At 46.2% G+C, this 10,218-nt stretch overlaps 1 protein-coding gene across 2 annotated transcripts; it reads left to right on the forward strand.

The window, feature by feature from the left end:
- Positions 1–2,778: 2,778 nt before the first annotated feature.
- On the forward strand, positions 2,779–9,262 carry S100B (S100 calcium binding protein B). Of its 2 annotated transcripts, none has more exons than XM_005878902.2 (3): positions 2,779–2,885; positions 5,742–5,880; positions 8,800–9,262. In XM_005878902.2, exons 2-3 carry the CDS (start codon positions 5,743–5,745, stop codon positions 8,938–8,940), a joined length of 279 nt encoding a protein of 92 aa, XP_005878964.1. In that variant the 5' UTR covers positions 2,779–2,885; position 5,742; the 3' UTR covers positions 8,941–9,262. The 2 variants fall into 2 exon arrangements, with proteins under 2 accessions (XP_005878964.1, XP_014405453.1); XM_014549967.1 differs by lacking the exon at positions 2,779–2,885 and adding an exon at positions 3,838–3,875.
- Positions 9,263–10,218: the final 956 nt, after the last annotated feature.

Below are 10,218 nucleotides of genomic sequence, written 5' to 3' on the forward strand. Positions count from 1 at the left end.
TCCATTCCCCCTCCCCCCCCCCTTTTTTTTTTGCCTGCTGGTTCCGAGGCATAAGGAGCCCAAAGTGGCCAGGTGGCAATTTCAGCCTCCAATTCAGTGCGACCATTACTATGACACCGAGTGGAAGCATTCTCCTCTGGAGACTAAGATCTCCAAACCATCTCAAAGTTGCCAGGACAAGAAACAAAAATCCTGCAAGTAGGTTAGTCAATGTTCTAGTGAGAAGAGCATTCTGGCTGTGGGGACATGGATAAGGAGCCCAAAGTGGCCAGGTGGCAATTTCAGCCTCCAATTCAGTGCGACCATTACTATGACACCGAGTGGAAGCATTCTCCTCTGGAGACTAAGATCTCCAAACCATCTCAAAGTTGCCAGGACAAGAAACAAAAATCCTGCAAGTAGGTTAGTCAATGTTCTAGTGAGAAGAGCATTCTGGCTGTGGGGACATGGCACCACGTCACGGCCCCTGGTTCAGATTATCTGTTGTATCCGGTAATACAGAATCCCTTTCCGGATGCTGCCTCCTATCTGGCATCATAACTGACTCTTCAGGAAGCTATTCCATCTTTCAACCTTTCTGAGCTATGGGGCGTGTGATAACACCACTCAGTTTCATGGGTATGAGCATACTGCTGCACTTCCTTTGCTTGAAGTGAGTTCCTTGACCACAGGCAATGCTGTCCAGAATGCCTTTACAGTAGCTAAGGCTTTAGTGAGGTCATGGATGCTGGTGCTTCCAGAAGCAGGATGGACAGGGAAGTCAAATCCGTATCCAGAATATATGTCTATTCTAGTGAGGACAGATCTCTGTCCCTTCTATGATGGAAGAGGTCCAATGTAATCAACTTGCCACCAAGCGTCTGGCTGGGCACCACAGGGCTCATCGCTGGTCTCGGCTGCTGGGAGCTCAAAGCCTGGTCAGCTTTGGTGAGTGGAAGGCCATGATGATGAGCACATGCACGCATCCATGCCTGCCACTTGATCACTTCACTCATGGACACAGTGAGCAAATCCCGAGCAAAGGCAGTCAGAGCTGGCTGAACAGAGCACTTGGACAAGACATGTCTCGGGTACTGTCCAGCTCTGACACAGGGTCGATCACTTTCCAGCTGATTATTCAGAGCCTTTTCTGCAGTGTGTGCCAGTGGATGGCTCTTCCAGAAGCCAAATTTCCAAATCTGTTCCATCCAAGTTGCTAATTATTAGTAGCCTTCCCTGAATTAATATACATCCACATACCGGCCACTTCTCACGCAAGACATAGTAGACAACCCAATGTGCGTCTCAAAGTTCAGCCCCTGAGAGGACTTCCCTTCGCCACTGTTTGTAGGGTCCCGTTAAGTGGGGCCATAGTGCTGTATCTGTCCACTTAGGGTAGGATCAGCATATCCTGCAGACCCGCCTGTAAACCGAGCTCACGTTTTTTCTTCCACAGTCAACTGGTTATAAGAAAGAGGCTGGGTGTTCAGTTGGCGCACGGCCCAGAGCATCCTGGAGAAGGAGGCGGAAGGTGTTATGTGGGAGGACTTGCCAACAGGGGATCAGGAAGGACAAGGGAGGATGACATCCTATTTCAAAGAAAAGCCAAGAAACACCCCCCATCTCCCCCACCGGTACTTCCAGGAGCGTGGCCTAGAGTCAGCCACCACTCTCTAAGAGCCAGCCTGTACCCCTTTACCTTCAGTTTGTGATTAAAATTGCTTAAGGAAAAAAAAAAGAAAGAAAGAAAGAAATAGGCTGGGGGTCCAGGCTGGGACAATTCAGGTCCCAAGGCTCACAGCCCCATGCTATTTCCAGGCTATGCTTCTGGGTATTGAATAGACAAGAAGTTTCCGGTAAAACAGATGACAACAGAACAGCTGTGTCCACAGACATCTTTGTGTATTGGATCCATCCGTGGCCACTGTGAACCTGAGTCAGAAGGGCCCTGATTCTGGGTCAGACATCTTTCTATTACTTCAAAGCCAATGTTTTTTGAATTATCACCTAAAAGAATGCATACCTTTTGGGTTTCTGCTTGGTGTCTCAGGTATGGTGCTATTGAAGATGGGTGGCGGGGAGGCTGGGCCTGGCTTCCCTGTGGCTGGCTGTGGGCCTCAGTCCCACAGAAACTGTACCTTTGCAGAACTGAGGAATTGGACAGGACGTGTCTGTGGCACCGTCTGGCTCTGAAAGTCTGTGACTGTGCGCCCTGGGATGAAGGAGAAGGCCTTGGAGAGTGCCTGGCATGGGTCCTCAATCATATTAAACAAGGACTTTCCCCCAAATGAACCAAGTATCTGTTTTGCCAAATGTCTCAGTCCCTGCTGATGTTGAGCTCGGTGGCTTCGTGAGGCAGCCCTGCTTAGCTCAGGGTACAGATGTCCACAGGGCATCCTGCCAGCTAGTGGGGGCCAGGTGGGGGGAGCTGGAGACAGGAGAGGGCTCAGGGCTTCTCCACTGGAAACCAGCATGGTCCAGCCTGCACTTGGACGCTCCAAGTTCTTGGCTGAACATTTGTGTTGTTTGAATCCATTAATCTGTCTCTCTCCTCTCCCCACCACCAACCTTGCTTTTAGAAGATCATTAATATTCATGTGTAAATTTAAAATAACACAAAAAGCTGACTCCCCACTTCCTGCCCCGCAGGCCGTTTTCTTCCTTGGCCCAAGTGCAGTCCCCGGGTGGCAGCTTGGTCAATGCAGCCCTGTGTGCAGGCCTGCCTGCCCCAGCCACCCCCACCCTGCCCTCGGCCCCCATTGGCTGCCTGGGCCTGCAATGGGACTGCACAAGGGACCCACGCCCAGAGGAAGGAATAAAAGGCCATCCCTCCCCACCATTCCTGCCACTCAGGACACTGCCGCCAGGAGGTGACCACGAAGAGCAAAGAGCGACCAAGATCACACGTGAGGGGGGAAAGCCTGCTCTTTGGGGGGCTGGGGAGGGGCAGGGATCCCAGAAGGTGGGCTGGAGAACTGGGTGGTAGTTCAGAAAGCCCCTTTAGGATAAGTGCAGCATTTCAAAGTGTGGATTTTACTACTGCGTTGTGGGCATGACTGCCTCAAGCCTAGACAGCTAGAGGTTCATTTTGCCCATGTTTTTATTACCATAAATTGGAGAAACCTCGGGTCTGGTGACTGCTGACATTTTCCCAGAAGTAATGCAAATATTGATTCTTCCCTCTTTGAAGAGGAGGGTTTTTGCTTCCGCAGGGCTGAGGACGGGCAGCCTGATGCTAGGTTAGCCCTCTCTTACAGATGAGTGTTTTCTCTCCTTGCTCCTGCCCCAGCCCTGGGCACACACTGCTTCTCAGTGTTCCCGTTTCCCTCAAAGGGAAATGTCAGGGCCTCTGGACACCCACTCAGAAATTCCATGAAAACTGAGAGGTCTTCACAAGTGAATTATAAATTGGGTCAAGGAAATCGGGGTTTATGGTGGGTTTAACTTTCATCAGTCTGATCATTTCTCAAGTAGGTAGGGCCCCTTCCTTAGAGGGAACCCTCACATCATGTGCGATGTGTAAAAGCCCAAAACTTCTCTTGTTTTCGACATAAAAAGATTAACACAGGAATAAGAGGCTAATTGAAGCAGGAGTAAGTCATAGAATGAAGTGCAAAAGGAACATGGATATTTATTTCCATTTCTCTTAAAAGATAAGCTTTACACCATCAATTGTTTCTTAGTTAACGGGAAGAATTTAACAGGGAAAATAAATTAATTAACTTCTAGTATGGTTTTAAAGAAAATCAGATTTTATGGAGTTTTAAAACATATGAAGTATATTTCCCATGCTTTTCCTTTTAGAAAAATCCCGTCATACTTCACAAAAAAAATAATTTACCTTCCTCTTCCCCAAAACATCATGAATTTTGAGAAGCATCAGGATAATATAAAAGGTTTCGTTTTCTTTTTTTTATTATTGATTTTAGAGAGAGAGAGGAAAGGGGAGGGGGACATTGATTTGTTGTTCCACTTATTTATGCATTCATTGGTTGATTCTTGTATGTGTCCTGATTGGGGATCAAACCCGCAACCTGACATATTGGGACAACATTCTAACCAACTGAGGCTTGTTTTGTTTCTTTTTTTAAAAAAAAATCAATAATTGAAATTTGAGTGCAAAGGATAAGAAAGTAGGAAATGTTAAAGATTTTCATCCATCTGAATTGTCCTTTCGGTATATGATATATCTGATTACTAGGGACTTAAAACAAAGTATAATGATAATTAATGGTGTGACTTTGGCAAAAATCAGGCCAAGATGAAAACCCTCATTTCTCTTTCCCTTGGGAAGTCAGAAATAAAAATTTAAATATTTTATTCCAAGTTATTTTTAAGATATGACATACTCAACATGGGAATGATTTTTCCACAAGGAGATGTAACTCTTGTATTTATCTTTCACTATAACGGTACTAGGATTCTGTAAGAAGAAGAACTCAAGGTCTAAAGTTGGTAAATTTCTCTGGCCAAGTGTCTCAGTTTTATGAAACAATTGAAAAACTGTCCTTTGTAAAATGTGCCTAACCCCCAGGTTTGAACAGGTACTTCTTCAGTTCACAGGCCGTGGTATAAGGTGCGTGTGGAGGGAAGCAGAAGGTTTCTGACTTTGGCAACTGCAGAGAAACACTTACGAGGGAATAAGCGGCCTTTCCCCCATTCACTTGAGGCAGCACCTCCCTGGATCCTAAAGAAAGACGTGGCGGCGGCTCCTGCTGCACGTGCCTGTTCCTGAGCAGAACCAGCTTAACTGTATAACCTGATAATACGTTTTTGTTTCTAGTAGGTCAAAGTACCTTTCACTGATGTTCTTTTTCAAAAAATGTGTGGAAATTCTACCATATTAATTTTTCCAGTAAAGATTTTTTTTACTAAAAAAATGAGTTAAATTTACATATTAGTTCAAAGGAAAGCAAATTCCTACATTTTGTGATCTTTAAAATCTTTTGAAAAGACCTACACACTTTTCATGCTAAACGTATTCCTAGTAATACGTATGTGCTGCTGTGTGAATGGAATTCTCCTCCTGTCTTCCAATTGTTTACTGACAGAATATAAGACTACTATTGATGTTTGTACCCTCAGTTGGCTCCTCGTCACCTTACTTCTTTCTTATTAATTCTAACAGCCTGCAGCACTGCTCTGCTCAGCTGCACTGTCACTGACTTGGGGCCCTGCCAGGGCAGAGGGTGCCCAAGGTAGGAGGCAGGGATCAATCCCAGAACTCCTTCACTGCTCTGCCTTCATATTTTTAAAAGATTTTTAAACTGATTTTTAGAGGTAGAGGAAGGGAGAGAGAGAAACATCAATGTGAGAGTGAAAGAGTGATCGGCTGCCTCCTGCACACCCCCTACAGGGGATTGAGCCCCAAATCCAGGCATGTGCCCTGATCAGGAATTGAACTAGCAACCTTTCGATGCACGAGACGATGCCCAACCAACTGAACCAGATGAGCCAGGGCTGCCTTCATATTTTTGCTGGAGTTTCCCATTGGCCAAACCCAATCAGAAGCCAGAGGGCCTGGCAACTTGTCAAGGTAGCCAACAGGGGCAGAGAAAAGGGGCAAAGGGGGAAGAGTGGATCTAAAAGGTGGATGGGAGACTGGTGACCACTGAGCAAGTTCCGAGCTTGACATTGGAGCTGAACCAAGGCTGGCCCAGCCCCCTCCTCTGGGTGGATGTCTGTATAGGTAAGATGTCAGCTGTTCTCTGTGAAACAAGGCAAAAAGCATGAGAATGCATCTTTCCTCCTTGGACCCCCAGGATGTCTGAGCTGGAGAAGGCCGTGGTGGCCCTCATTGATGTTTTCCATCAATATTCCGGAAAGGAGGGCGACAAGCACAAGCTGAAGAAATCCGAACTCAAGGAGCTCATCAACAACGAGCTTTCCCATTTTTTAGAGGTGAGTCTTTTAAAATCGACAGCTTATGCATTTTCCTCTCCACTTCTAAAACCACCTGTGCACTTCCTCTCCAGAGCAGACATGAAGGCGATTCCGGGTCTGTTTCAGGACTCCTAGGTTGCTTCTGGAAACTCGTATGCACGATTGAACCCTCATTATGGAGCTTAGCTTAGCTGAGCCCCGTTGTCTTCATTTTCATTGGTTTTGTATGTAGTAGGAACATCAAGAAAAAACTGCTGTCTCAAAGGCAAAAGTACAGATTCCAAATAATGCTGACATTTCTCTGAAAAAAATCTAAGGATTTACAGCAGTGATGGCAGAATGGATGGAAAATAGACTCACGACTTATCATGGGCCATGTGCATATAAAGAAGACGTTAAAGATAAGTTTTTGTTTGGGGGGAAAATCACTATTTTAGCTTTAGCTAGATGTTTAGCATCCACCTAAGTCAGTGGTCGGCAAACTGCGGCTCGGCAAACCGCGGCTCGCGAGCCACATGCGGCTCTTTGGCCCCTTGAGTGTGGCTCTTCCACAAAATACTGGCTCTTCCACAAAATGCCGACTTCTGCACATGGGCCACGAAGTTTCAATCTCACTGTACATGCACGCCCGCATGTGGTATTTTGTGGAAGAGCCACACTGAAGGGGCCAAAGAGCCGCATGTGGCTCGCGAGCCGCGGTTTGCCAACCACGGACCTAAGTGATAAAGATGCCGTTCACTGAGCAAATATTTACCGACCACTCATTACGTTCACTACTGGGGAGACACAGGCCCAAGGACATGGCCTCTGCTTCGGAAGCACCCAGGCTGGCACATCCATGGAGGACCACAACCTACTTGACTGAGGGCAGGAGGCCTGGGGGCTTGCAGGGGGCTTCATGGAATAAGAGACACTGGAGAGGACCCTAACTCAGGAAGCTGCATGAGGACTCCTGATGAGCCCTCCTCCCCGACACAGGTCCCACTCTGATCTGTGGTAAAAGAATGTCCAGACACCTCACGGAGGACTCACTTCCCTACCCACTAACACCTCATGGAGGACTCACTTCCCTACCCACTAGCTCCTGCCCTTGGATCAGCCACCCATCATCTCCATTGCACACCAGTCTTACACCCCCAAGGCAATGAACTGGTGCCTGACCTCCCCTTAGTACCCAGAACCAAGGTTCTGAAGTGACCAATCACACACAGGGAGAAGGCCAGCCAATGCACCAGTGCACGGATGTGTGACCAGGAGCTAATTCCGGGAAAGACACCAGAGCATCCTGAGGGATGGTGATGGTGATAGGAAGCCACCATCCCAGCCAGCTGAGCCTCTCGGTGCAGGGTGAGCCCCAAGTTCCAGCATCAGGGCAGCACCCATTGTCTGCAGCTGGCTTGGTTCTCCCGTCCCACCTCCACGCAAACACTCCAAGGCTCTGAATGGCACCACTAGAGCAGAGGAAGTGACTTGCAGGCTTGGGGGGAGGGGGGGGGAGGGGGTGGAGGAGGCATCCCCTAGTCTGATTCTGGGACTGATTTCTCAGGCAGTCAAGTCCAAGTGGCAGCTGCCTCACTCACATGTTTAATTATTCAGTCCCACCAATCCTGCCTTCTAACTTAATCGAAGTCCCAGTTACTTCTGTAAAAAGGATTGTTGTGAGGATGAAATGATAGTTTTTGTCAAGTGCTTAACATATAGTGAAAGTTCAAAAACCAGTAACTGCTATTGATTTTAAAATATAGAAGAAGCTTAGCATGTGGTAACCACAATTTATAAAAGATAAGTAATTCAAGGTAAGTATGCCAAGGTATCACAAACATTTGTTGGCCTAGTTTTATCAAGGTAATTTTGGTTAGGAGGCAAACCAATAGTATAATTGAAATAATATATCCATCTTCTAACCTATGCTTATAGGTCCCGCCCAACCCCTGCTGGAATCTCAGTTTTTACATGTTTTATTTTTAAAAATATATATTTATTGATTTCAGAGAGGAAGGGAGAGGGAAAGAGAGAAAGAAACATCAATGATGAGAGAGAATCATTGAATGGCTGCCTCCTGCACGCCCCACACTGGGGATTGAGCCCGCAACCTGGGCATGTGCCCTAACTGGGAATCGAACCATGACCTCATGGTTCAACCACTGTGCCACGCTGGCTGGGATCAGTCTTTTACATGTTTTAGATTAAAGGCAGCCACTGAACATTACACCAGACTTCCTCAGGCCAACCTCCGCTGCACTGGGGATTGTTCTTCTGAACAACCTGCACTGATGCTCTTTTTCAGTGAAAATGCCACATTCTCACATGGTTCTGGCCCTGCACCATGTTTGTTCCTCAGAGACTTTGTAAGACTGTTCACTTGGCTTCTGTGTTGGGAAGAACTGTCAGAAAAAGTTCCATGACACCTAGAAAGCAGCTCACGTGGCAAAAAGAACACACAGAGTTCACAAATTTAGGGCATGCTAAAGAGTTACTTCAACAACAAAAAACAAAACAAAAAAAAACCTTTCAAAGCATAAACATCCATGGAAGCCTTCATTGTGGGGACTGCTACACACAGAAACTGACAAATTTAAGGGGGCCAAAAGTTTCTTTTTTTTCTTTCAAGACATTTTCCTATAATATACCCTGGCTGATCGATATGCTATTCTTCTTTTTTTAAGTATAGTGATAACAACCTGCAGGTTTTCAGATCTTGGTTGTTCCATTCAGTCTTTACAAATAGCCCAGGTACCACTGGACCTAAAGTAAGATAGAGAAGGCACAGACCCCTGGACAACAGTCCTCTGGTCCCAGGAGAAATCTTCCTGGTATTTTGCATTTTATATCTTAGGTTGTTTCTGATACAGATTTTTTAAGCCAGCCAACTTTTAATCATGTTTTGATGGCCTTAAATTTCATTTAAAAACAAGCTGGGTGACTGATCTCTCGTAGGAAATCAAAGAGCAGGAGGCTGTGGACAAAGTCATGGAAACACTGGACAACGATGGAGATGGCGAATGTGACTTCCAGGAATTTGTGGCCTTCATCGCCATGGTTACCACAGCCTGCCACGAATTCTTTGAACACGAGTGAACTAGAGAAAGCAGCCACGCTGTTCCTGTAATAGAGGCGAAGGTCACACAAGGAAGCAGAGAGTAAGGGCTTGCAGGCTAGTAGGAGCTGAGCTTTCCGGCTGTGTTCGTAGCAATTAGGAAGCTTCATTTGCTTTGTGAATGAAAAATTGAAAATCTCTTTCTAAGGGCAGTTTTTAATGGCCCCCATCACTACTTCTGCTATATTAGGCATACGTGTTAGCTGACTGGTCCCTGGAACTCCTGGTAATATCATGTAGGAAAGTCAATTCTCAGTCAGAAAGCCTGGGCTATACAGAATCCTAACCCAGAAAACACAAAACTGACTACCAAAAAGGATTCTGGACATCTGTGGTTTCCTTAAGTCTCCACTTCATTTGAAACCACAAAGCTCTATCCAAGCTTCGAAAAGGCTGCCATTTCTTAAATTTGTTCATCATCAGTGCCAATGGAACCTAACGTAGTTAGATGGTGTGAAAATAGATCATGGTCTCATTTAGATCCCTTTTGCTGTGGTGAGCTGTGATTACTGAGTAGATATTTCATGCTAACAGTTCTAAATGGGAAAACGTGTCCCATAAACCAACAAGTACTGAAACCTTAACTCTAATCAACACTGAGAAGCAAAATTCTACCTTCCGTGGAATTCTCCTGATAGGCTCACACTTTGCTGGATCTGTGGGACGGGCATTTTGCAGGAGGATGGGCAGGTCCAGGACCAAGGTTTCAGACCAGCCCCCCTCCGGAGATGAGTGCACTGCAAGTAACTTAGCCTCTCCAGCCTCCTCTCCTGTCTGTGCGATGATGGGCTACTACTGATGTGTCTGGTCTGTTGGTGAATGTCACTCCTAACTTGTTTGTGCTGTTGGCAAAGTCAGTGTACTTGGAAAGCTGAAATTTATGCTCCTGTATCTACGAATTCAAATCAATCAAGTTTCAAATAATCGTTACAAATATTAAAAATCACTTCCAGGAAAATTCAAATTAATCTTACCCACCTCTTTTCCTGTTCTGTTTTATTTAAAGACACAAACTTCATAAAACCATTGATCGCTTGTATTTGCATTAAATAAAAGAGCACTGTGCTAAGTCTCCGTAGCCGTTAAACATGAAATAAAAACGAAATACCTGCAAAATGGGAAGAGGAGTAAAGTCGAGGGGGCCTGGCTTTCCTCACGGCTGCAGATAGTGCGTTCACCAAGGCCAGGGCGGGTGCACCGGTGGGCACGGGAGACGCGGACCTTACGAAGGCGGCGGGGCGCGGAGGGGCGGGGTGCGC

This window comes from Myotis brandtii, unplaced genomic scaffold (genome assembly GCF_000412655.1).
Source record: "Myotis brandtii unplaced genomic scaffold, ASM41265v1 scaffold577, whole genome shotgun sequence".
In the NCBI taxonomy this organism is placed as follows: Eukaryota; Metazoa; Chordata; class Mammalia; order Chiroptera; family Vespertilionidae; genus Myotis; species Myotis brandtii.

What these genes read in the sequence shown, in the direction of transcription:
- S100B (XM_005878902.2), top strand. Translation starts at nt 5,743, where the DNA reads ATGTCTGAGCTGGAGAAGGCCGTGGTGGCCCTCATTGATGTTTTCCAT. An exon ending in AGCTTTCCCATTTTTTAGAG is followed by an intron (nt 5,881 to 8,799) that starts GTGAGTCTTTTA and finishes GATCTCTCGTAG; the next exon opens with GAAATCAAAGAGCAGGAGGC.